The sequence below is a fragment of the Hypomesus transpacificus genome, chromosome 17, assembly GCF_021917145.1.
Source record: "Hypomesus transpacificus isolate Combined female chromosome 17, fHypTra1, whole genome shotgun sequence".
Lineage (NCBI taxonomy): Eukaryota > Metazoa > Chordata > Actinopteri > Osmeriformes > Osmeridae > Hypomesus > Hypomesus transpacificus.
The window spans coordinates 343,645-367,528 of NC_061076.1; the positions used below are offsets into that span (position 1 = coordinate 343,645).

General features: G+C 41.1%; 6 protein-coding genes and 1 long non-coding RNA gene across 15 annotated transcripts; 1 reads left to right on the forward strand and 6 right to left on the reverse strand.

The window, feature by feature from the left end:
• Positions 1 to 102: 102 nt before the first annotated feature.
• nme3 (NME/NM23 nucleoside diphosphate kinase 3) lies at positions 103 to 3,800 on the reverse strand. The gene is made up of 5 exons (XM_047037443.1): positions 3,710 to 3,800; positions 2,704 to 2,834; positions 1,874 to 1,975; positions 1,245 to 1,357; positions 103 to 1,037 (listed from the first exon to the last, which is right to left on the reverse strand). Exons 1-5 carry the CDS (start codon positions 3,753 to 3,755, stop codon positions 926 to 928), a joined length of 504 nt encoding a protein of 167 aa, XP_046893399.1. The 5' UTR covers positions 3,756 to 3,800; the 3' UTR covers positions 103 to 925.
• An 840-nt stretch (positions 3,801 to 4,640) lies between these two features.
• mrps34 (mitochondrial ribosomal protein S34) lies at positions 4,641 to 6,512 on the reverse strand. The gene is made up of 4 exons (XM_047037442.1): positions 6,410 to 6,512; positions 5,623 to 5,971; positions 5,338 to 5,380; positions 4,641 to 5,242 (listed from the first exon to the last, which is right to left on the reverse strand). Exons 2-4 carry the CDS (start codon positions 5,938 to 5,940, stop codon positions 4,953 to 4,955), a joined length of 651 nt encoding a protein of 216 aa, XP_046893398.1. The 5' UTR covers positions 5,941 to 5,971; positions 6,410 to 6,512; the 3' UTR covers positions 4,641 to 4,952.
• A 125-nt stretch (positions 6,513 to 6,637) lies between these two features.
• On the reverse strand, positions 6,638 to 12,247 carry spsb3a (splA/ryanodine receptor domain and SOCS box containing 3a). Of its 3 annotated transcripts, none has more exons than XM_047037441.1 (7): positions 12,186 to 12,247; positions 10,926 to 11,070; positions 10,381 to 10,561; positions 9,872 to 10,059; positions 9,607 to 9,709; positions 8,973 to 9,098; positions 6,638 to 8,775 (listed from the first exon to the last, which is right to left on the reverse strand). In XM_047037441.1, the coding sequence occupies exons 2-7, from the start codon at positions 11,049 to 11,051 to the stop codon at positions 8,339 to 8,341; spliced, it is 1,161 nt and encodes a 386-aa protein (XP_046893397.1). In that variant the 5' UTR covers positions 11,052 to 11,070; positions 12,186 to 12,247; the 3' UTR covers positions 6,638 to 8,338. The 3 variants fall into 3 exon arrangements, with proteins under 3 accessions (XP_046893397.1, XP_046893394.1, XP_046893396.1); XM_047037438.1 differs by lacking the exon at positions 12,186 to 12,247 and adding an exon at positions 12,035 to 12,178; XM_047037440.1 differs by lacking the exon at positions 12,186 to 12,247 and adding an exon at positions 11,458 to 12,178.
• A 276-nt stretch (positions 12,248 to 12,523) lies between these two features.
• atp6v0ca (ATPase H+ transporting V0 subunit ca) lies at positions 12,524 to 14,936 on the reverse strand. Its single transcript, XM_047037396.1, has 3 exons — positions 14,613 to 14,936; positions 13,736 to 13,919; positions 12,524 to 13,626 (listed from the first exon to the last, which is right to left on the reverse strand). Exons 1-3 carry the CDS (start codon positions 14,683 to 14,685, stop codon positions 13,422 to 13,424), a joined length of 462 nt encoding a protein of 153 aa, XP_046893352.1. The 5' UTR covers positions 14,686 to 14,936; the 3' UTR covers positions 12,524 to 13,421.
• Positions 14,937 to 14,944: 8 nt separating this feature from the next.
• amdhd2 (amidohydrolase domain containing 2) lies at positions 14,945 to 20,902 on the forward strand. Of its 5 annotated transcripts, XM_047037388.1 has the most exons (13): positions 14,945 to 15,078; positions 15,262 to 15,302; positions 15,779 to 15,896; positions 16,256 to 16,392; positions 17,264 to 17,403; positions 17,568 to 17,622; positions 17,929 to 18,141; positions 18,630 to 18,718; positions 19,382 to 19,526; positions 19,626 to 19,733; positions 19,954 to 20,022; positions 20,132 to 20,233; positions 20,406 to 20,902. In XM_047037388.1, the coding sequence occupies exons 3-13, from the start codon at positions 15,814 to 15,816 to the stop codon at positions 20,477 to 20,479; spliced, it is 1,215 nt and encodes a 404-aa protein (XP_046893344.1). In that variant the 5' UTR covers positions 14,945 to 15,078; positions 15,262 to 15,302; positions 15,779 to 15,813; the 3' UTR covers positions 20,480 to 20,902. The 5 variants fall into 5 exon arrangements, with proteins under 5 accessions (XP_046893344.1, XP_046893342.1, XP_046893346.1 ...); XM_047037386.1 differs by lacking the exon at positions 15,262 to 15,302 and having other exon boundaries at positions 14,950 to 15,078; XM_047037389.1 differs by lacking the exons at positions 14,945 to 15,078; positions 15,262 to 15,302 and adding an exon at positions 15,335 to 15,433.
• Positions 18,624 to 19,375, reverse strand: LOC124478969. The gene is made up of 2 exons (XR_006957347.1): positions 18,793 to 19,375; positions 18,624 to 18,748 (listed from the first exon to the last, which is right to left on the reverse strand). It is a non-coding gene; the product is annotated as an uncharacterized LOC124478969 (long non-coding RNA).
• Positions 20,869 to 23,660, reverse strand: jmjd8 (jumonji domain containing 8). Of its 3 annotated transcripts, XM_047037394.1 has the most exons (9): positions 23,330 to 23,660; positions 23,129 to 23,221; positions 22,971 to 23,019; positions 22,160 to 22,256; positions 22,002 to 22,070; positions 21,789 to 21,908; positions 21,508 to 21,575; positions 21,237 to 21,371; positions 20,869 to 21,062 (listed from the first exon to the last, which is right to left on the reverse strand). In XM_047037394.1, the coding sequence occupies exons 1-9, from the start codon at positions 23,434 to 23,436 to the stop codon at positions 20,982 to 20,984; spliced, it is 819 nt and encodes a 272-aa protein (XP_046893350.1). In that variant the 5' UTR covers positions 23,437 to 23,660; the 3' UTR covers positions 20,869 to 20,981. The 3 variants fall into 3 exon arrangements, with proteins under 3 accessions (XP_046893350.1, XP_046893349.1, XP_046893351.1); XM_047037393.1 differs by having other exon boundaries at positions 21,789 to 22,070; positions 23,330 to 23,649; XM_047037395.1 differs by having other exon boundaries at positions 20,978 to 21,349; positions 21,789 to 22,070; positions 23,330 to 23,658.
• Between the last annotated feature and the right edge of the window lie 224 nt (positions 23,661 to 23,884).

The following is a 23,884-nucleotide window of genomic DNA, read 5'->3' on the forward strand; positions in this document are numbered from 1 at the left end:
AATTAAATCAATATTTTTTGAATTATTATTTTAGAAAAACTATACATGTTCAAGCTTTTAACAAAACGACAACCCTGGCGCTCATCTCAAGCTTTGCCTTGCAACAAAAATCAGGAACGTTAGAACTACCGCAAAAAAAGGGCAGTTTACATTTAAACACGAATGGCTTGGTGAAATCCTACAAACGGACACAAGCGATTGTCCAGGTAGGCTGGTGAAACTTTCTGATATATTTAGCTACGAAGAAGCTAGCGGGGTTCTCTGCAAACTTTGCTCAGCGTAGGCCTACTGAGGTCTGCGCTCAGACATATTTCTATTTGCTCAGTGCAGATAAAAATGAGAGGGAACATAGATGACTACATTGAAGACTGAAGACAGAGGTAAAACTAAACTCATAATATTAGACCTGAGTCTGGATATCAATGCCTTGTTTTACTGGTTGAAATGCCGTAGACAATTTTACACATTCTAGGACTCATTTGAACCAAGGAGGTAAAAATACATCTGAGGCTCCTGTATGGGTTCATATCCTGCAGTCCTTGCTTTGCCCGTGTGAATTAAACCAGGGTGGCTACCTGCACTCTCAAAAAACTGCTTGTGCTACTTTAATGGACGCTCTTCAAGACATGGCCCATGAGATCCACACGGCTGGTTGTGGGTGAACGTGTGTGTGAGTGTGTAAGTGTGTGTGTGTGGCTTCATTGTATACACACTCAACTGAGAGTGCTTTTGGAGATGGCTACACACATACCTCTATACCAATTTCAAAAGCTATTATGTAACATGTATATGAATATTTCTAATCTTCATCTCTAAAATGGCTACATTAGAGCAAGAGAAACAGGGAAACGATCAACAAATATCTTTAGCAAACACAATTTTGACCTAGCTGCAAGCTACAACAAAAGAAAAGAATGAATCAGTCCTAGATCCAGCGGCTGCTGCTGTGGTCCCAGCTGTGGAGCTCGTGGCGTCTGAACCACAGGGGGATCTCTCTCTGAGCACTCTCCACCGAATCACTGCCATGGATGACATTTCTGCAACACACAAACCACACAGCATCTCATCTAGAAGAGTAACCCCTCTATTACAAGTAGTCTACCCAGCACTAAAGGCCTATCATGCATTTAGAATCTCACATCAAGGAAATGTCCTTTCTAAAGTAGTTAACCAACCAACATATATAATAAATGTTATTGGTCTTAGTTATAATTCCCAAATTCCAAAACAGTTGGATGTGTTACCTTCCCCCTTCTACACAGTAGTCTCCTCTGATGGTGCCAGGAAGGCAGACGGCAGGGTTCATCTCCCCCAGCATTCCAAAACAAGTTTTTACCACATCCACACCTTGCCACACCTACGCACACACACACATTACACACTGGCACACATTACACACTGGCACACATTACACACAGTCCAAAATACCATGAGCTCAACATGAGTTTCTGATGACTTCATGAGTACTTATCACTTTCCTAGTTACTTCCTGTAGTACTTCCTGTATTCTTCTTGAAAAACCTCCAGCTTGCCTCACTATCATCAGACATGGGAAAACCTCCTGCAGTCTTGAATACATCTGAGTCTTATTTTCAACATGTAAGTTACAGTATGTACAGTACTGTCACGCAATATGTTTTATATGTTGTTGTCTTGTCTTCTGCATGAGTATTTAAGTATAATGTTCAGAAAAGTAGTGTTTTGTCTTTAAATTTCATTATTTCGGGGAAAAAAATGTGCTTTACATTTATAGTATTGTGAATGTCACATTTAATGGATTTAGATTTTAGGCTGTAAAGTTGTAAAAGGTGAAGGACATTTGACAGAGTTATAATAACCCAACACTTAGAGGATTCAAATTTCTGCATCTCACCATAGCGACAACAGGTCCAGAGCCCATATAGCAGACCAGTCCATTGAAGAACGGCTTACCCCTCAGGTCCCAGTAATGCTCCCTCAGAACAGACTCAGGAGCCTGGGAAACAAACAGTAGAGAGGGATTTCAAACACTCATGCTGTATTACTGATTTCTATCTAGAATGAAGGAATGCACAGTTATCAACAGAAAATTGATCAATTCCTGAGGCTTCTTAAATTTTTACAATCTTTTTTTCCTTCAAAACAGCCTCTTTTATGTACTTTTATTTTACATCAGTACAATCAAAGAGGTAATGAACTCAGCATTGAAATGGGGTCAGAAACAGTTTTCCTAACATTATAATGTGCACATACTTTACATTCACATAACACTCTATCAATTGTGGCTACTAAATGTGATGACCATTATACAACTTGAAGACCACGTATAACCTTCCCCCTTGCGCCATGGTCACTGCCATGCGCATTCTTAATAGCTAATATATCAGTTACATGAACACAGGTGAGTGGTCCTCATAATTACAACAGGGTGATGTTTTTAACACTTGAGTGTGAGTGAGTATGGTAACGGTTATTATGTTATTACACTGTTGTTACACTGTTATGTTGTTATTACGCTGTTATTATGTTGTGAGAACAGAGACATTCCTGATGACCCATGACTATGAGGGAGATGTTCAAAATGACTGTGTCTATAGTGGGTTTTGTTATTCATGTATATATTTGTGTTAGAACAATCAGACCTTACACGGCTAAAGATAGTCTGTCACTGAACTGAACAACCTGGTGAGACGTGTGCATAGCATTGCCAATGTGCGTTCATACCTGTAAAAGTTTAAGTCCTACCAGTTTAAAGCCCTTTTGCTCAAACCGGCAGATGATCTCTCCCACAAGTCTACGCTGAATGCCATCAGGCTTCACAGCAATGAAGGTGCGCTCCTTTGCTCCAGTCCACCCTGTTGCCAAAGACAGAGTCTAATAATGAACACAAACACAAAACGCACAAATGATCTCAAATCAACTATTTACTGAGACGTCTTCACTGCCATTTTCATTCAGACATTCTATACACAACCACTCCTTTAATGCTGCAGCAATTGATTGGAAAATATTAATGAATGCGTATCCCGTGTAATGCTGAGGACTTTGGGTGCTCCCTGCTGTTTTGAAAATCAGTATCCAGACTAGAGTGAAGCCGCCTTTAGTGTTTGTCATGTTTGACGGTCCCAGCGGAGCGGATACACAAAGTAAATCAAGGCCAGCACTCAAGTCTCAAAATCCTGCTGAGCGGAGCTTTTTTTCGGACCCATTAGAATCGCGTGTTGCTTTTAAGAATAGCCAATCGTTGTAAGGCTTTGTGCATAGTAAGAGAACCAATGGGAGAGCAGTTCTTTAGTATTTAATAGGATATGCATCTAATACTGCAGATCATCACTCATACTTTTTTAGGAACTGAATCTTTATCTGAATGCAATAAATCTTTATCTGATTCAATGAAACTGAGGTACGACCTTAGTGTAAGGTTTATGACAAGTGCAATAGGCTTTTTGTGAGTGAGTCTGCCAGACAGATTAGGCTCAGCTCTCTCCTTAATAATATTGAATTATATCTAGCCTGTCCCTAGTGTCCCTGGCCTGGAGACACGGAATAAACAGTTTTCATAGGACTTTACGTTACTTAATGTTCCAGTGTCAAATTGCGATTTATGTTGCAGTGGTCGTAGCAGAAATTGGTAAATGTCAACCAATACATTAAACCTAGAATTTGTTGGGTTTTCAAATTAAAAGGCATGGTTTAAAAAACTAGAAACAAATAAGTAACTTATACCAACCTGTCTGGAAAATATGGGCAAATATGGTTAAGACGAGGCAAATCATCGCCGCGGTATTACGTTCGCATCGCTCATCAACGGCGACAGTATCGGAAGTACAAGGAAAGGACATGCGCACTCTGGAATTTCACAAAGGAATGTGTACCAGCTTTATAATGGTTATATACATTTCTAACTAAAAAGTGCGAATCGCCTGAACGTAATAATGTACTTAATGTTTGTGACACGCAAAGGATGCTGTTTGAAAGCTTCTAGTTGTGATAGCCACTACATCTCTATGACATTGGACAGGACCACATTTCTAATGGTATTGATATGTGTGATTGTTCATCAATAGCAGACTGATTTGCACATTAAAAACATTTTTTTCCCTATTCAAAATCATGGACATAGGACACAATCCAAAACAGACATTTTGTCACACCAGCTTGCATCTAAATTGCAACTATCCTAAAAATGTAGGTTAATTGATTTAAGTCACCTGAAATCACAACAAATGCATTTTTTTTTAACTAAAGTTAAGCCTTAATATGGGGGTTGGGGTAGTGGTAAGGCCTTTTACTGCAGACCAAAGGGCTACAGTTTCTATATTCCCCTGTGCATTGCTTTGGATTAAAGTCTCCGCTAAATAAATACATTAGCCTACATTATCATTATTAGTGTGTCCACTCAGCCCTTCGTTATCAAATGATAACCTAACCAGAATAGAAGGGTTAGGGTTATAAACCCTAACCAGAATAGAAGGGCTTTTGGATACAGCTGGATTTGCGAGATCAGGACCATACAGTAGCCCTTTTCCAAACAGTTTCCAAGGACAACTTCCAAGATGGATATGTGTAACAAACCATCTGGCAAGTCAGGTTAGGGAAGTGCTGAACTTGTCAGAAAGGACCTCAGCTGGATGATAATAATAATGCCTTGGCATGCAATGATCTGTGACAGACATAGGTTTTAATATATTTACATCACATTACAAGACAGCACACGGCATCTGACATAAATAGATAATGTGAAATCCCGTCCATCCCAGTCTTTCATTTGGAGAAACATACAGTTCCAAAAGGCATATGTGATTCCTAATGAAAGGAGAAGGCTCAGATGGATTCATGAGCAAGTCACATTCAAGTTTAATAACTTCACAAGGTATGTCAAGACTGGAAAGATATTCGTTACTCTTCCAACTTTTTCCCCCAACTTCCAACTTGTCACATTGTGATTTCCATCAGACCGGCTCCTTCCAGCCTCACACTGGTGTGCCCTCCTGCCTCTGTCGCTCATCCTCCTGACTGCTGAAGTAGTCTTTGCTGAGTAGAACATCCCTCTTAAGGGGCAGCATGGGTTCCTCCCCCCTGGCAGAGCCCCCCCCATGGGCCAGGATCATGGCCCGGAGCAGCGGGGGGTATGACACGTAGCGCACTGGGAGCTCTGGGAGGGGCTCGTACTTCTTGAAATTCTCCTCCTCATGTTTTGGCACCAGCCGCCAATCATGATATATGCTTTTTTCCACTTCTTTTACCTCGCTCTCCTGCTTTCCTGCAAAGCAGAAAGTGTTAACTAACTACTTTGTATGAAAATAACATGTTAAGACTAATTGTAATTACAATTCAGTCGGCAGATAAGCCCCTTACCTTTATAGGTCAGGATGCCCCATGCCTTGCCGTGGTCCATGTTCTAAAGAGAGACAGAATAGTCATCCGGAAGTAATATCCTTAATTTTATCACTACTTACGATTATACTCAGGGTTTGAAATACGAGGGGGGATTGGGGGTGTTTGACCCCCCTAATTGAGACTTTTTCTCCCCAAAAAAGGTTAGGGTGGGGTTGACCCCCCTGATTGTCTATAATTTGCACTCTGGTTATACTGATGTGCCACTAGAGATTATCTAACATGTTGTAAACCACCTCCTCTCACCTCAGCAACGTAATCCACCTTTACTTTAGTTATTTGCCAGTAGCTGGGCTCCGGGTGGTCGACCAACCAGGATTTGCATGTGAAGATACGTCCCACTCCAAATAGCCTCAGCCCAGAGAGCAGGGTGAACAGACGGCTTTCCCTGCCAACATCCTCCCAGGCCAACACTGGCAGTGTCTTTCCTGTGTGCGGTCGTTTCATGGTTTTGTAGTCCAACGCATACTTCTCAGACTCCCGTGGTTGCGCCTTCAGCTCACGATATGCGCGGATCTTGCGAGCCATCTCAGCGATCAAACGGACACGCTTCTTTTTCACCATTTTTGATAGATGTATCGACCACTGACTGCACCTGGGTAGATAGAGTTCATACAACTAAATTTCAGATAAACTATATTAAAAAAAACAGACTGTCCGACAAAGATAAACTACCATCCCCACTTCTTAAACCAATGGCTACATCACCACATGAGAACATGCCAAAGCCATTTGAGTGGCTAGGAAGTAAATATAGATTTCAGCTTCGCCGCTCTCAGCAGACAAAATCGCAAGTGCAAACACATTTTCGCAGATTAGTCTGAGTGTCTCTTCAAAGACGTAGGCTATGTATGTAGTACAAATGTATTTAGGAACGTCTGCTTTATTATGGCAGATGCCCATTGAGTTAGCTTGCTAGCGTTAGAGACGACTATCCCCAGCTATTTAAGCGGGTTAGAAAGCTAATTAACATTATCATGCCCGTGATTATCTAATCATTGATACGATGGTATAACACTGATTTAACATTTACCTTGCGTTAAACTTAATTACTTGACCTCCACACGGCTGTGCTTCTCTGTCCGTGTACAAATAGTTCCGACTAGGAAGCCTTGATGTAATTTCCGTCTAACCAAGGTTCCGTTTAGAACTGCGCCAGTCTTTGTTTATTTGGGTAGACTTTAGACTTCCATGATGTGGAGATGCATAGCCTTTTTTCTTTTTAGACTTACACCACTTGAATAAATAAAAGGATTGAGACTTACAATACAATTTTTTTTAAACAGTGTGGCTACAGACATATTTCTTAAGTTTCAAGGCTACACTTTAGATACATATTACAGAGAACATTTGAATGACGGCATACACAGAGTAGGCCAATGAGCATCAGTTATTTATGTATATTAACTGCAACCATCTGTCAGCAAAAAGTGCTTTTATGCATTATAACATGACTAAAAACATACAATGAAATGATACTACACAACATTGGACACTGTTTTTACTCCAGTATACACTAATTTCAATGGAGGAGAGCCAATGACAAACTGTTTGAGAAATACAGACACGTACAATTGGATCGTAAGACAACTTGTTCTGAATTACTGATAAACAGCAGCAATACAAATACACTGTAAAGATGCTTGGTTCCTTACAAACACCTCTCTTGCTCCTTAATACCTACCTTTCCTCAAACGCTGGACCCAAGAACTTCATTATCCATTAGGTTGTTTACGACATCCCTAGGTTTCACAGTATTAAGAGCTGTCCAGCCCCTGCATGTCTGACTCTCTCCCAGCTCAACTGACTGCGTTGAACTTTCGGTCACAGACTCATTTGAAATGAGAAATGGAACTGAAATTGTCAAGGCAGCAATACGTTTTATATGCATATTGTGGTCCAAACCACAGACAGGCTTAGCAAAACTTGTAATACTAATTTTTGTATTAAATGTCAAAGGTACACAAAACGGTGTAATGTATCCATCTTTTTCATAAGGGGAACACATGAATATATCATGTAGAACTTTTTAACCATTGAACTGAATAGGTCCCTACTGAGGTCTGATGTGGCTGCACTAACCAGGTGTGAGTTCAAATGTATAATAGTTTTATCATCAGTGTTTACTAAATTCTTAAACCTTTAAATTACTCATGTCGGCACCACAGTCCTGTATTATTGTTCTACCGAGTAGTGACAAAACTATATTTAATGGACCAATAATAATATTATTGTATTCATTGAGCAGATGCTCTTATCAAAAGCGACGTACATGGGGGGGATTGAATGTGCACCTCTTGATCTGCAGTAAAATGCTCTACCACTGAGCAGTATCTAAGAACTTTACCAATGAGCATTGGGCTGTGATTGGATCCCTTGGCAACAGAAAAAGTGAAACAATCGTCTTCATCTGATCGGTCACTCAAAAATCTACTGCTGAAGGTCTTCATCAGAAAGGTATTAACCATCATCTGGAAAGGCTTGCTCTAATATTAAAATCTATTTACGTAATGCACATGATATCTTTTAGATAGGAATAGGTTAACAGAAAGAGAGAAGAAGTAGGCAACACATACATCAAACCCAGGAAACCAGGAAAGACCCAGCCAAACCAACCTGGCTCAACAAGAAGACTAGAAGACCTTCACAAGCATTCTGGGAAACTATTTACACTCTGCACTCAGCTTTTCCTGGACAGTTAGAAGTGTGAAAGCTAGCTCTTCTTTAGCTGAGAAACCCCAAATCCTTCCAACTGCATTTATATACTGTAACAATGTGCACTGATATTTGGCCGTGGTTATGTCTTTGTGTCACATTCATATATCAGAGAGTAACCATGTTCTGAAACAACAGTCTCATATTTTCACATTTTCTACCGTTATGTCTAGTGTGGTTTTCTGTTTGTGGATATGCAGGCACACACCAGCAATATGTGAGTTTTTCAAAGGGCAGGAGGTCCAAATCATGTCCACCGACATCGTTTCCTCTGGTACGCCTCAGGGTTGGAGCAGCACCCCTCTGAGTCACAGAGCGAGTGGCAGGCTGCAGGGGGGCCCAGGGAGGAGGCTGCAGGGGGGCCCGGGGACGAGGCTGAAGGGAGGCCCAGGGAGGAGGCCGCGGGGCACTCAGGGCCGTCAGCTCCCTCCTCTGAGCCCCAGCCGTTGAGGCTCAGCACCCATCCCAGCTTGGTGTGCAGCAAGTGTCTCAGCCCAGGCGGGAGGGGCAGCACACTGAGCGTGTCCGTGCAGTCTGGCAGGAGCTGGCGAAGGCGGGCGCAGCACAAGTACTGCAGGGAGGTGGGCGCGAAGCATGACCGGATCACCTTCATGCTACTCTTAGCTGCTGTGGAACAGGCCATGGGGAAGAGCCTCTTGTTTTGCAGTTCTGTGGCAGCAACACCTGAGATAACATGAGGAACCGGAGAACGACAGTGTTCTTGTAACTCTCAGCTTGTAGGTTTCATTCACTATTGTGGCAGTATGGAAAAGCTCCAATGACTCTCAAAAACTGGTACTTCCTATAAAGTTGGTCAATAACAACAACTTGCTGTTCACTGATTTCCCTGAATAAATAACAATAGTAATAATAATCATTACCTATGCACTTGCGATTTTTGAAGAAAGTGAGGGTGCCATGCCACGTGTCCAGATGTACTCCGATGATGGAGCCCTGGCCAAACCGGGAGGAGAAGTTCACCTTATCTCCTTTGTGATGCAACAACCCTAGTATGAGGAAGCCAAACACAGAGGGCTGCAAATGTTCTTACAAGTTTGGTATTGTTTAATAAAAACTAATATTTTAAAGAAATTGTGTTTTTATTTATTCTCATGATTAAGCACCCCCCCCCACACACACACAAATAATAGAGGTAAACCTGCACCCAAATAAACATTTAAACAAAGGGACTCACTCACATATGTTCAATTGTTAGCAGTAAAAGCACTTGGCTGGGTTTCCCAGATTCGTTAAGAAGATCTTAACGCTTAGAGCTTCTTTGGATCGTTCTAAGAACGCTCTTAGAACGTTCTTAAGAAGCTCTTAGCGTCAAGAGCTTCTTAACGAATCTGGGAAACCCAGCCCTTATCTGTTATTGCTCTGTGTTTGTGGCTAAGAGAGTACGCTCACATGAAGAGCCTGCACTTTAACTTCAGTGCATCTTCTCACATCGAGTATTGAGCCATGACACCAGTGAACACTGTTCAATGGAAGTAGAAGTAGAAGTAGGCTTACCAGTGTAGGAGAGACCCCAACTGTCCTCATCTTTTCCCAAGAGGCTACAGAACGAATGTCTATACTGGTCCAGATTCACATGTGACGTCCCAATGCCTACCATCTACACAACAACACAGAGTCTTGCAAGTCTTCAAAGTGTACAGAAACAGCAAAACAATGGACCAGAGTTGAATTAGACAAACCAAAATAAATAAAAAAATGTTGAACAAAAGAATAATAATCCATCTAGTCCCAAAAGGTCATTAAGGAGCTGTAGTCTTACCATGTCAGTGCCGTAGACTGGGGACGTCATCTTGATCTCCCAGAAGTGTTGCCCTTCAGCCAGCTCTCTGGCCCCTCGGACTGCAGCCGTGCCACAGCTGTACTCTGTGTGAAAGTTCACTTTGCGGTTGTCACAGCTTAACAACGTTGCTGTTGATCGACTGATGTCATCCCACACCCAGTCAAAGTCTGAAACATTAGAAGACAATGCTTCAGTTCATTCATTACTAAACATATGGCATACTTAGACCCGACATCTAAGACAGACTTTGATGATAGTGACAGTTGATAAGTTGGAAATTATGACTTAAATATCAGGCTGGTCCAAATTGATGGTGTGCATTGAAAATATTTTTATGACATTAGACGTTACTTATATTATTTAAATCGATTTAAAAATACAAACACATTAAACACTGTACTTTTCCAGCGTGATGAAAAACTATTGAGCCTTATATAATGTACTATATTACATTATATATTTGATTCGTATTTAGTCCAGGCCCTCACCCTGGTCATCCTCCCCACAGTGGCAGTCTCTGACCCGGTGAAAGCCTCGCGGACGTGGGGTGTAGCTGGACTCAGCCAGGGAGTCACAGCCGCAGTACGACTCCCCTGTGACAGGCACAGCACTGGGGACTGGAGGCACCACCACGGCCGGGAAATCTGCTTCAGAGTCAGAGTCACTGTACTGGAAACCACACAAACACAAACTATTACAATATGAAACTCACCATTACCCTCTGCATTTCAATGATTTATTATCTATTGTGAAATAAGTTAAGGGGCTGTCACTTTAGCAGTCATGTAAACTGTTCAAATGAGTTTACACTTATTCCACACGAGTTTGAAGAGCTAGATTAGTTATTTTAATAGAAATATGTGCAGGTTTGCTTAAACATGTAGGTTATTCTCATTTTTATTTTGTGTAATCTTGCAATTATTGAGATGGTGAAATACATAATAAATCAGTGCATCAGATTTTGACGCTGTCGTAAGTGGAGGTACAATCAAAGATGTCACACGTCTATTCCACGGCACAAAACATGATTTACCTGTAAACGTTCATAGCGCCAGTCCTCTGACTCTGAGGCAAGCCCCAGCGCGCGGGCGTCTGCATCTCGGCGTATTCCACTCCAGACATAACGCCACGCCCGACTGTTCCTGCTCCGCCTGGACATTGTGGTGAGATAATTTGACCTGTGGTAAAGCAAGAGTCACACCAAAATTCAAACCTGAAAGGTTACCAGATCCATTCTACAGACTACACACAACTACTACTCCTGTAGAACTACAGATCATTGGACAATCCACACAGACCTAACATCCACACAGACCTGACATGACAGTTTGTTACTGAGGAGTCGAAAAGGAGTTTAAGAGGAGCAGTTTCAACTGGAGTGACACTCCTACCTAACTGAAGAACTCTACTTTACTCTACACCGTGGTCCTGAATAGAACTAGTATTTGGAGATACTACTAGAAAATATGCAGGAGTTTACTTTATTAAATTGTATTCAATGTTTTAAAAATAATAATAATCACGTATTGTGAGAATAACGAGTGTTCTCAATGTAGGTTCAATACCTTGCCAAGTCAAGATCACATTCATGTTCTAATGGTTTCTAACTTGCAACTAATCGCGTTGATTTTGTTTTCCCCATAACTAGATATCCTGGTCTACAAACCTAGTCATTTGCTTGCTTGCCAGACAGGCCAGCTAAAAGGTGACATAGTCAATTCCTTCGCTTATGCTGGTTTACTAGCTAACTAGCTAAAGTATGTGACAAGAGCTAGCTTAGCTGTATTAGTTTTTAAAAAGTGTGCTACCTAGCGTGGCTAACAGTAACACAGGCCAGCCTTTGCTGAATACAGTACAGGGTCAGGAGGACTAAACCAGCTATGCGTCTGCTAGTCCTAGCCAGGTGTTTATAGCATTAGCTAGCTAAGAAAAACTGCAAGCCTCCGTATTATTTTATAGACTTAGGTCGTTATCAAGCTAGTGCTAACCATACAGTAACGCTAATTAGTCCCTGCCAGTTAGGCTAGGCTAACTACAGTAGTTGAAGCCTGCGGTTAATCTAGACGAGCCAGTACATCTAACTAAAGTTAGTCTATCTCGTGCTATGTTAATGTAGCTAACGATACCGAATACAGTACACACGTCAGTATTGTCAGTCTTCAGTGTCTTCTTATTCCCAAATGTAACTGCTCAGCAACTAACTACCTACGACAATAATTAATGATAGTTCGCTCGCTAGCTATCCAACATTCCTATCATGACCTACTTGTCAGAACGGACGTAAACAAAATACCTTTACTTGTAACGAACAGCTAGCGAGCAACCAGTGATTGGACGCTGAACATGTCGTCACACTATTTTCATGTCCGCTCTGATTAGGATACTTTTTGCCTTACCCTTTATATTACGCTACTGCTCGTTTACAGAAAATCTGGTGGTTATATTTTGATGAGTGATGGTTCCTCTATTGCATACAAATGTTACTATCCCAAGTTTACTATGTATTTGTAATAATATACATTAATATGATATGGATAATCATTTAGTAAGACGGAACACACAAAAAGCACATTGGACTACCATTGCGAGTGACTTTCCTTAATGTAAGTAAACATTGATAGAAAACACTTGTCAGGTTTGGGAGATTTATTTGGAAGTCAGATCAGGCAAACCGCAAGCCTCCACCTTCAACAAAATAAAGAATGCAGTACTACAGGTGAACAGTACATGTGAGAGAGAATGTTGCATTGGAGTTAAACATACAAATACAGTCATACTGTACACACACAAATCCATTCATTTACCCTGGGCAAACATCCGGACACTAGTCTTCCACCACACACAGACAAATTCCAAGCACTTAACATTATCCACAGTGCAATTCATTTCACTATACAGACATTTATAGTAAACATATACTAGGAATTTAGTAGACATTGTTCCATTTAAACAGTAGCATGAACAAATTAAAATCTTTAACAAATTAAACATTTTCCATAGTGAAAAAATCAATGTACACTTGTAAAGCTTCTTTAACATCAACTTGAAACTAAAAATGTCCCCAAAAATGAAATAAAATTATGTCCATGATTCATTCAAGTCCGTTTTCAGACAAGTGATGACAAAAAAGAAGCCAGAAGTGTATAACATTGATTCTCAAACATGCACGGCACGGGTAGGATACTACATAGACTGAGCACACACCCAAAGGGGTCTAGACTAACTAACCTTGGACAACTGTATAGACAAGATTAGACTGAAATCCAACCATTTGATCATAACCCATCTTAAAAACAACCCCTAGACCTAAACAGTGGATGTAAGAGAACTTGACGCGTGCATGTAGTGATACAGCAGACGGCATGACTAAAACTCCAGGTAGAACTCTTACAATACTACCAACACTCCTGGTCCTGTCAGATCCACATGGTACCATAGATTAAGGTCCATGAGTTGATATGGAACTGAGCAAAAGGGTTGTTGTTGTTCTGCATGTGTGGAATGAATGAGATGGTAAAGACACAGACATTTATTTTGTGGACAGAATGAGAGCCACGATGAGGCCATAAAGCCCTAAAACTTCAGCAAAAATGAGGATGAGGATCATGCCCACAAACAGCCTGGGCTGTTGGGCCGTGCCCCTGACACCTGCATCTCCAACAATGCCGATAGCAAAGCCTGCTGCCAGCCCGCTTAAGCCTACACTCAGCCCAGCACCAAGGTGAAGAAAACTCCTGAAGAAAGATGATTACATTTTAGAAGAGGACAAATAGAATGGTTAACACTGACTGATGCATACAAATTTATGTTAATCTTGATCCCATTTCTCTAAATGAAACTTACTTATACAAGGTGATCCTATCATTGATGTTGTTGGCAATCAGCACAGCCACCACGAGCCCATAGATGGCTATAATACCTGCCATGACTACAGGGATGATGGACTTCATGATGAGTTCCGGCCGCATCACTGACATGGCAGCGATGCCAGTTCCACTCTTGGCTGTGCCGTAGGCTGCCCCCAATGCTTCAAGAATGGAGGAAAAAAATGATTAAGACAAAACAAAATAATCGGTTTACAGGCCAATATCCCTACACACAGTGACAGCTTTTTTAATTGCAATCACCTTTTCGCAATTGTCAAAATTATATTTTGTGCTTTGTAAAACATTGACATATATTTTAACTACAATGTTTGGCCATATCGCCCAGCCGACGGGGTTCGTCAAAAACAACAGTTGGTAAGAACAAGAAGAAGAAGAAGTTGGTAGTCTAGTAGGCTACAGCGTAAATCGGCTGCCTTATTGTAGGAGAGTAGCCTACAGATACGCCTTGAGAGTGGTGATCAAGGTAGTGTTTGAGATCATCCCCAAATTAACCGACAGGCAAAATAATAGTTTGCGTCAAACTCGCAGTCAAGATCAGTATTGAATAGATCAGGCACAAACATGTGAAATACAAACTGTAGCTAGATCTCTTTATTTTGTTGCCTACCTACGCGAGCTCTAGCTATAAAGTAACGCCAACTGTGATGGCAATATCGTATCCTTCACCCTCACACCAATGTTGTAAACCACCGCTGTGTGCAACAAGACAGCTTAATCAAAGTTGACATCATGTTGACGTTCAATTATTTATTTATAAAATAAGTATTGAAATATACGACGCTAAGTATGCAATAAACAATGTTTAGGCGAGGTGACTAATGGTTGATAGTTACCACTGAAGACCATGGCTGCAGTAGCTCCCATCACAGCAAAGAACGGGGAGTATTCAGGGCTCTCTGTCGACATTTTTCAGCGCAATTGATAACCTTAACCCTTACTGAGTAGTTAGATAATGAACACTTCTGGTATGACTAACTATGAATTTAAACACCCCCGTTGTCGCTCAACAGAAACACTTGCCCAAGTGTTCAGTGTAGGTTATAAGGCTAATAACAGGCAACTGTCCCTGGCTTAAACACCGGTGTAGCTAGCAGAGAAAATGGCGCTATGGAAAATGTCACATGACCAACATTTGGGGAAGGTCCACTGTGGCCGCGCAGGGTTCAGTGGAGCCTTTTATTATGCTGTCATTGGAGCAATTACAACGCGTAATTGTGTTTTAAACACAAATACACCACAATACAGTAGCCTGTAGGCTACCCGTATAGCCGACTTAATGATGTTCTTTCGCAAAATGGTGTAAGTTTTGATTTAGTCCACATCTATCCAGGACACTGCAAGACGTAGCATTAAGAGACTTGTGTCGTGGCATTTAATATTGCCATACCGTGTCGGCTAGTTTGGGAATAATGAGACGTTTTCGTTTAGATCAGCAGACCTCGCAATCTCACATGACTGTTTGCTCCTCCTTTCGTTTCAAAGCTGATGGCGAGAGTATCCTACTCTGAGTAAAAGTCTATGGGGTAAATTGATTTATTTTCTTGAAAAACGATTGGCTTAAATGAGTAGCAGGCTACTTGTACACTGCACAACAACAGTAGGGTGATTTAGCTCTATAGTAGGATATAGTTTACCTTCAACTAAACGTTTAGCGGTACGATTATCTTTTTTATCGATTTAACTACATTTGTTAAAAAAAACATGATCTTTGTTAGATATAGGACAATTGCAACTTTCTCGACTGAGACACGTCGGTTAATGGGACGGGGTCAAAGTCAATTCTGCACCTTTAAGTGACATGCTATCTTGATGTCTCAGTCATAGGATAGTAGTGTCTTATGCTGACAGTCTTGTGCTCAGAATGGATATAAAAAGTAGGCTATACCCGGATAATTGAGAAGCGTTGTCTACATGTTGACAGTTACATCTTTTAACGGTTGTCTAGAAGCCTATACTTCCTAAAACCATGCAATTTATTTGTTTTGTTTTTATGTTATAGTAATACAACTTTGTTGACAAAGTATTTTACGGAAAATGCCATCCAATAAGTCTGTGTCAGAGGAACCTATTGTCCAGTTTGTCAACTGCAGGATACTGAGAGAACATAAGCTTCAGAGGTATGAAATCTGTACAGGTTTGAACATTCATTGTGAACTCAGTTTTCTCAGTTACTATGCCACTTATGTTGTTGCCTAGGGCTACTACTACTACTTGACATGATGTGAAACATTGACAGGTGCGTATGCACAAAAACAATATCTGCACAACTTTATAGGGAACAGTGGTTTTCTTCCCTGTATTGATGAGTTAATGAAATCAGTAAAGTGTTATGCATTCTATACGCGAATTAAGGATGGAATTTTGTATTTAACTTCCTTATTCATTGTGTTTATGAAAAACGTACAAAATATACATAGTGCAAATATTGTCATGTAATGCTGTTCATTCACGAGCCTGCTTGTGTGTCCTACTTCAGAGAGGACCTCTGGGTCCGCGAGGGGACGATACTCGACCCAGAGAAGCTCTTCTTTGATGAAAAAGGTTATGCAGATGAGACTGTTGATTGCAAAGGATGCATTGTCGCCCCCGGATTCATAGATGTCCAGATCAACGGTAAGGCCAATCGTTTTCGTTAGTGGCCTACTTAACAGAAAAAATTATAGTATTCAGATATTTAAAAAGAATGTGTGTACATTATTGAAAGACTTATTAAAAACTCTTAACATTTTTAATATGAAAAAAGTGGTAAAATAAAAACCTAGGTCCTAGCCAATTTAAAGAATGCTGCCATGCGGGCTTTTTTTACCAGCACTGTCACTTCATGATGTGGAACTCATGTCATGAAACTTATTGTCAAGTCGATCAATAATCAAATACACCAATAATGATGTGTATAAAGTTTTCCTCAGATTAGTGAATAGTTTCATGTGATAGTTTGGCTCACCTTGCTCTCTATCACTTTGCATACAGCCCGGCAATGCTAGCTTTGTAATAGCCAATAGCCCATCATGCATTATGGCAATATTGTGCAGAACACAATATCGGCGACACTTTCATACTCCCAAATTATCTTTATATTACAATCTGCTCAGCCAATTCTGTGGCACACTTTGTAGAATCTCCACAAATGGAACTTGTGGCATGAAATACCTCAAATGTTTGGAGCGTTAGCCGTTAGTCTGCTGCAAGGAAGAGCGACGTCATGGCCCCGCCCCTTACTGTTTCACGCATATAATACAGATCACTGAGAAGGAGAACATACTAAACACTTATCTCAAATTGAAATTACAGTGCCAAAACAACATTTTACTTTTGAATAAAAGCTTCGGAACAACCAGTGTATTAAAGTATTTTTGTGTTAGCTTTGCTAATGTTTCCAAATGATTGTAGCCCAACATAACAATTTTGCCAGAGGGAACTTTGTCTGAATAAGTAAAGACTTGGAGAAAGTAATTTACTTTTTCATCTTCAAATGTGTCATCAGGAGGATATGGTATTGACTTCTCTCAAGCAACCGAAGATGTCAGAGGTGGGGTGTCTTTAGTGGCAAAGAAAATACTGGAGCATGGTGTTACCTCCTTCTGCCCTACCTTGGTGACCTCACCTCCAAACATCTACCACAAGGTGTTGTCTGATGCTGTAGACTGGCAATTTCTGTTTCATAACACAAAAAATACAGACAATTGTGCTCTAGTCAGGCATATATGTATCATCAACATATTCTTTTGTAAAGTTAATTGACTGATTGGGATGTTATACTTGATGGCAATGCTACTTGTGTTTTCAAGGTCTTGCCTGAGGTCAGAGTTCACAATGGAGGAAGAGAAGGTGCTGGAGTGTTGGGTGAGAATGTCACCCAGGAGAACAGTTCAGCCTGTGCTACACAGCACTGCAGATCTGAGACCAGCCAGGAATCAAGCACATTCAATTAACTATGGTTAAGAACTGCAGTGTACTGTTGAAAAACACAGATTCATATATATTTTAACTGTTAATCTTGCATGAAATATAGCACTTTTCTATATAACTGCCACCATATCATTTAGTTAAAATGTTTGTTATAGGTTCGACTTTTTTTATATAACTAATTATTTCAATAATGTAAATGTCTCTTTCCAACCCATTCGGCTTCACCCTTACTGACCCCAGGGTTTCATCTGGAGGGGCCGTTCATTAGTCCAGAAAAGAAAGGAGCTCATCCCGAGAAATATCTACGTACTTTCAAGTTGGGTGGAATGAGAGACCTACTGGACACCTACGGTGCTCTGGACAATGTTGCCATGGTGACATTAGCCCCAGAGCTAGCCAATAGCCAAGTGGTGATTCAGGAATTGGCACAAATGGGCATCACTGTCTCATTAGGTGGGTTTTAGGAAAATAACTGTAAGTTTCTTTGCTGAAAGATATTGAAGGCTAGAACAAATATATCTTGTTGCATGGCAACTCTTACATTTTGGGGTTTAATTTAGGGGAGGGGCTTGCATCTTAGCTTTGGTACTCTTGTCTTTAACACAGAAATAGGGTAATGTTTACAACACTACAGCGATATTTAGGAGAATTCTACTATTTAAATATATTTAAAAATAATATCACCCAAATCCTCAGACTCCATACAGGGAATGAGCTGTTGTCATGGTGATGAATAACCATCGACCAAGTAAAGCAGGTGATAATGAAGACAGTAATAGAAGCTCTGACAGAGTTAAACGTTAGCGCACCTTGACAGGTGATACTTGATGTGACTGGAAAACAGCCTCAACTTATGTTTAACAAGTCTTAAAACGTTTGGTTTCGGTGTTAACCCAAATGGATTCTAACTTAATATAAGGTGAAACTTGATTGACATGTAGGACACTCAGTGGCCAACCTTACCCAGGCAGAGGAAGCAGTGCAGCACGGAGCGTCATTCATCACTCACCTCTTCAACGCAATGCTGCCAGTGAGTTCATTTACTTCATATGTGGTGTACCTTATCTAAGGAACATGACTCAGTTGGATTCATATGTGGTGTACCTTATCTAAGGAACATGACTCAGTTGGATTCATATGTGGTGTACCTTATCTAAGGAACATGACTCAGTTGGATTCATATGTGGTGTACCTTATCTAAGGAACATGACTCAGTTGGATTCATATGTGGTGTACCTTATCTAAGGAACATGACTCAGTTGGATTCATATGTGGTGTACCTTATCTAAGGAACATGACTCAGTTGGATTCAAAAGCAAACATGGGGTCAATCACAAGGTTTATGATCATTGACCTTTGCAAAGCACTCTTTTGGAAGTCATAAAGTCATTAATAATGTAAATGTAAGGTCGATTTGTTGAAAATAGCAACACTGCAGAACCAAAGATGAAAATCCACCTGGGTAAGATATTTTCAAAAGTAAAAGTAAAGGGGGAATGTCCTTGTACTTACTGTAAGTCGCTCTGGATAAGAGCGTCTGCTAAATGACTAAATGTAAATGTAAACAATTATAGTCGATTTATTCACTGAAGTTCTCCATTTGAACAATTGATGTTAAAATGATTGACATGATCTAAAAACTGAAACTAGTCAAAGTTAACCAACATACTTCCTGTGTAATGATGGGTTGCAGTTCCACCACAGAGATCCTGGCATAGTGGGACTGCTGACTAGTGACCAGATTCCTCATGACAGGAAAGTGTTCTACGGCATGATTGCTGACGGCATCCACACCAACCCGGCTGCCCTGCGCATCGCCCACAGAGCACACCCCTCAGGCACATGAAACAGCGTGGCAGCACACCAGTTGGCAGTAAAGTGACAATAAAAGTCAAACAGCTAAATAAAGAGAAATGATACACGTGTTTGTTGTTCAGGTCTGGTGTTGGTGACTGATGCCATCACGGCGATGGGTCTTCCCCCTGGACGCCATCCCCTGGGTCAGCAGGTCATTGAGATCCAGGGCCTTCATGCTTATGTGGCAGGTCATTATCTCGTTTATCTCCTAGTCCAAATATTCAAGCTTCTCTTTTTGTTTCTTTGCAAACAAAGCACCTGTGACGCCACACATTGAACACCTTGGATCTTCTGTGCACCTGTTGATATCTTAACACGTTGTTTTAGTTCCTGATCAGCAGGTCAGGAGAAAAGCTTCTAGTTCTGATGTCAGGCACTGAAGATCCTGCTGTCTCGTGTGTTCTGCAGGCACCACGACTCTCAGTGGAAGCATAGCCACAATGGACATGTGTGTGAGGCACTTGAAACAGGCTTCAGGTGAGAGACAGTCTGGGAACGAGAGTGTGTGTGTGTGTTTCTCCCACATGAGTTCAACCATGTGTGATCTTTGTGTGTGCGTCCACACGTGTCTGTGTGATGTCATCAGGATGCAGTGTGGAGGAAGCTCTGGAAGCCGCCTCCCTCCACCCAGCTCAGCTGCTGGGCATTAGCCAACACAAAGGCACCCTGTCATATGGAGCAGATGCAGGTAAGGAATTCAATGTTGATGGCTACTTTTTCTCCATGTACTTGGTGGTGTGGTCATGTCCATCATCTTTAACAGCTGTTTAACAGCTCAGGATGGGTTTGTTCTCAAGTATTTCTTGCAACTCTTAGCGCACACACACACCTGCTAAGTAATTCCCTCTGTCCATCCTCAGACCTCGTTCTGCTTGATGATGTCATGAATGTAAAAGCCACGTATGTTTCTGGAGAAGAGGTCTGGAGGAATTGACCTCACTCTGAGGACCTACACTAAGGATGAACCATGGACCTGCAAAAAAGTATAACATACCTCTAGAGGGCATGACGGTGTAGATATGAGGTAGTCATGATCAGATCCTCCACACTGGCTACCTGGAAATCCATCAGCAGCTGATTTGATGGCTTATTGCTTCTACCAATCAGATCTAGTCATTACCTGAGTGACCGGCCTTTTGTCAAGCCATAATCCATAACCATACTTTGGCATGATGATTTCAGGTTGATCTCCACACTAGATAACTAGAGCAGCTATATGGTTTATGAATGAAATTTGCAATCAGCCAGCAATCATTCATAAATATATAACCAATTTTTTCAAACAAGTGTATGTATTGTAAAAGAAGGGAAAGAGTTAGGTTGAGTAATTTTTTTTTAAATAAATTAATGCAATCATTGTGTTGTAGTATGTTTGCCTAGTCCTTAAAAAGAACCATTCTGTCATATATACATAATTGTTGGTTGAAGTGCGGGGCTCAGCCCAGGAACGTGGAGATAAAAACAGACGTATCCAAATTGAGAGTTGCGTGCCACCAGCGGTCTGGGAAATACAGAACCTATCAGTAAACACACAATATTTTTCACGTTAGTCCACATTGTAAATTCATATTCAAAGCAGGTTTGAACTAAATACTGGCCTAAGAGGGTTCCAACATTTTACTTTGAATGTTTTATTTGACTGATTTCTATTTGAAATAAAGTGTGTGACGCCTCAGGTGAGCTGCTCCCACCTCTCCAGGCTGGATGGTGCACTGCAGCGGCCTCTCCTCCTCAGGCAGGTGTGGAGACACGTCCCTCACCCAGGACAGAGTGGTGTGGTTTGGGTGGAAATGAGGGGCTTTGTCTGGGGGATAGAGGAACCAGCGCTATACAGGGAACATGTTGACAATCAGATACAGACCTTAATAAACCCTTTAGAGCTTTAAAATGCATGAATGTCATACATCATTTGGCCCATGGAGAGGACCCTCTGTAGACGGTGTATGCAGACAGGTAGTTTACCTTCCTGCCGTAGATGACCTCAGAGTAGCCAGGCCCATGCCAGTGGAAAGGTACCCCTGTCCCTGGACCTATGGATGAGAGATTGTAAGGATAAGACTGATGTCAGAGAAAGATCCGGTATTCAGCCAGGCACTAGCAGGGCTTCAGGCAATGTCATGATGCTAGATGAGTCTGGAGGTAAACGGCCAGAGCCATTTGTCTGAAATTCTGTTTCCAGTTATTTCTAGCATTGTCTTTCACCCTAGTGTAGGATCATTTAAAAAAACACAGTTCCTACTGACCTGCAATGCCAAAGCTATATGCTCCAGTTGTCTGAGGCAGCAAGTAGGGTGGTGCTTTGTAGTTCTCAAACAGGGAGTGCCACTCAGTGAAGTTATTATCTCCAAAGAAATACAGTGTATCTGTTAAGAGACCAGGTAGAAGAGCTCCCTCATTAGCAGTGCTTCCCTTGACATGTCTGTGTACCAAGATCTGCTGAAAGCACCTGTACTCACCGCTGCCCAGAGTGTCCTCTGCCTGGGGCATCAGTAGCAAGTCTACAAACTCTTTGAAAGGGACATCCACTGCAGTCAAAAATGAAATATATTGTGAATTCAAGGATCAATTTAGCAGAGTTAACGATTGAGTACGAGTGTGTGCGCGCCAAGCGTACCCTTCTTGTAGGAGAATGTGTTTGCTGTGCTGAGCCTAACTTTACGATCTCCATACTCTTGAAGTAAATTGGATTTGGAGCATAAGAATTGGAATTTCTGAAAACAAAGTACCTTTACTTGAAACTCAAAAATACAATCATTGGAAAATACTGTAGTCTCATATCACAAGATAATGTTGGTATAAGTGATAATGTACACATATTTGTGATGCTTAATTTTTAAACACGCTGTCTTTAATAGACAGATTGTTTGTTCAAGATTAAGATTACTTTATTTGTCTTGGACAAATAATTATTTGTCCAATAATTACTTTAAAGTAATACTGGGTAGTATTTCCGATTTGACAGTTTTTTTAAGCAAATTACAGATCTACAAGGGTCTAACCTAAACCCCTGCTTAAAGATCTGCAGCGTCTTTACATATGAATGATCAGTATTGAGTCTCATTACTTTACGACATGATGTTAAAGAGACGTGTAGAATGAATGACGCTAAATTCTTGCTATGGTGTTTTGAGTCCGTACGGTTGCGTACGGTTGCGTACGACCAATCAAAGCAGAGATGTTCCGTAATTTCTGCACAGCTATTGGTTTATTTTACAAAATGGGTAAGACGCCCACCCTGTAGAGACACGTAGCATTAGACAGAGACCTTGCATCACACCATGTAGGCAACAACTGGACCATCACTACGTGCATCATTACAGTGTATTTTTACGGATCATTCTGCACAGGCTGGGCGTGCTCTAAAATGTTGAAGTGAATGGCTAAAGTTGGTGTTGTGTGTCTGAAAGGGCTTCCAGATAGCCTACCATATTGTCGGTGACACTTCTGAGAATTACAGGCTTTGAGTATGCATATCTATTAAAAAGGAAAGCAGACGTTAAAAAAATTATCTATATTCATTCAACATTTAAAATGTAAGTTAACATTTTACAAGCAGACATAAAGATAATCATATATTGCATACCTATCAATGAATTCGCGATATGACAAGGACACCCCATCCAAGATGTCTATGTTGCATGAGCCGTCATCCGTCAAACTACCTGAATTAGAGGACCTGTAGTAAAGTGCCCCCCAAAAATACCAAGACAACAAATACATGACCAAATTTCACATTTTAATGTTAGCACGCTACTGTGGCTAACGATCCTATAAAGTTACTCACCAGCCTCCGCTCTGTTCTGAACCCGTGGCTATCCGTTGTAATAAGGCAAGTCGCCTTGTTAAGAGCAAAATATGAAATACAATTGTAATACCAAGCTTATAGTCCATTTGTACAATTATGAATAATTAAATAGTTTGGTTTTCTACACTGCACATTTCCTACTTCCGTCAACAAAAAAGGTGCGGAATAAACGATGCCTGTGAAAATGTGGGTCCTACAACTAAGGCCTGGGCAAATGAAAGGAAATATTCAATATGGAATGATTCTACGCGTATTCATTCGAACTTGCTGGATGAAAACAACTGGGCTGCGCGATGCCATCCGGGGGAAACAGTGTAGCCAATCACAGCATAGAAAACACGCTATGATACGGTGGCCCTGAGAGCTCGAAGAAGTCCAACTTAAACCGTTGCGTCTCAATACCCATACTATTACCCATACTATTCTGCACTGTGGTGCACTGCACATACTCCCTGGGACATTCAGATTCCTGACATAGCTACCTGTCAGGTGGATCGGTCCCTCTGGTCAGGTAGAACAGGCTTCTGTGTCCTT

Coding starts and splice junctions, on each gene's coding strand:
- nme3 (XM_047037443.1), bottom strand. CDS start 3,755: ATGATTTGCCTCGTCTTAACCATATTTGCCCATATTTTCCAGACAG. Junction 2,835..3,709: donor TGCCCATATTTTCCAGACAG/GTTGGTATAAGT, acceptor CTTTGGCAACAG/GGTGGACTGGAGCAAAGGAG. Junction 1,976..2,703: donor TAGGACTTAAACTTTTACAG/GTATGAACGCAC, acceptor TTTGTTTCCCAG/GCTCCTGAGTCTGTTCTGAG.
- amdhd2 (XM_047037388.1), top strand. CDS start 15,814: ATGCCATCCAATAAGTCTGTGTCAGAGGAACCTATTGTCCAGTTTGTC. Junction 18,142..18,629: donor GGGCATCACTGTCTCATTAG/GTGGGTTTTAGG, acceptor ATTGACATGTAG/GACACTCAGTGGCCAACCTT. Junction 19,734..19,953: donor CCTTCATGCTTATGTGGCAG/GTCATTATCTCG, acceptor TGTGTTCTGCAG/GCACCACGACTCTCAGTGGA.
- jmjd8 (XM_047037393.1), bottom strand. CDS start 23,436: ATGGACTATAAGCTTGGTATTACAATTGTATTTCATATTTTGCTCTTA. Junction 22,257..22,970: donor GAAGTGTCACCGACAATATG/GTAGGCTATCTG, acceptor CTTTGTTTTCAG/AAATTCCAATTCTTATGCTC. Junction 21,576..21,788: donor ATATAGCTTTGGCATTGCAG/GTCAGTAGGAAC, acceptor TCTCATCCATAG/GTCCAGGGACAGGGGTACCT.
- spsb3a (XM_047037441.1), bottom strand. CDS start 11,051: ATGTCCAGGCGGAGCAGGAACAGTCGGGCGTGGCGTTATGTCTGGAGT. Junction 9,710..9,871: donor CAGTCTACGGCACTGACATG/GTAAGACTACAG, acceptor GTTGTTGTGTAG/ATGGTAGGCATTGGGACGTC. Junction 8,776..8,972: donor CAAAAATCGCAAGTGCATAG/GTAATGATTATT, acceptor ATGTTATCTCAG/GTGTTGCTGCCACAGAACTG.
- mrps34 (XM_047037442.1), bottom strand. CDS start 5,940: ATGGTGAAAAAGAAGCGTGTCCGTTTGATCGCTGAGATGGCTCGCAAG. Junction 5,381..5,622: donor AGGTGGATTACGTTGCTGAG/GTGAGAGGAGGT, acceptor GTCTCTCTTTAG/AACATGGACCACGGCAAGGC. Junction 5,243..5,337: donor GGGCATCCTGACCTATAAAG/GTAAGGGGCTTA, acceptor TCTGCTTTGCAG/GAAAGCAGGAGAGCGAGGTA.
- atp6v0ca (XM_047037396.1), bottom strand. CDS start 14,685: ATGTCGACAGAGAGCCCTGAATACTCCCCGTTCTTTGCTGTGATGGGA. Junction 13,920..14,612: donor TGCAGCCATGGTCTTCAGTG/GTAACTATCAAC, acceptor CCATTCTTGAAG/CATTGGGGGCAGCCTACGGC. Junction 13,627..13,735: donor GATAGGATCACCTTGTATAA/GTAAGTTTCATT, acceptor ATCTTTCTTCAG/GAGTTTTCTTCACCTTGGTG.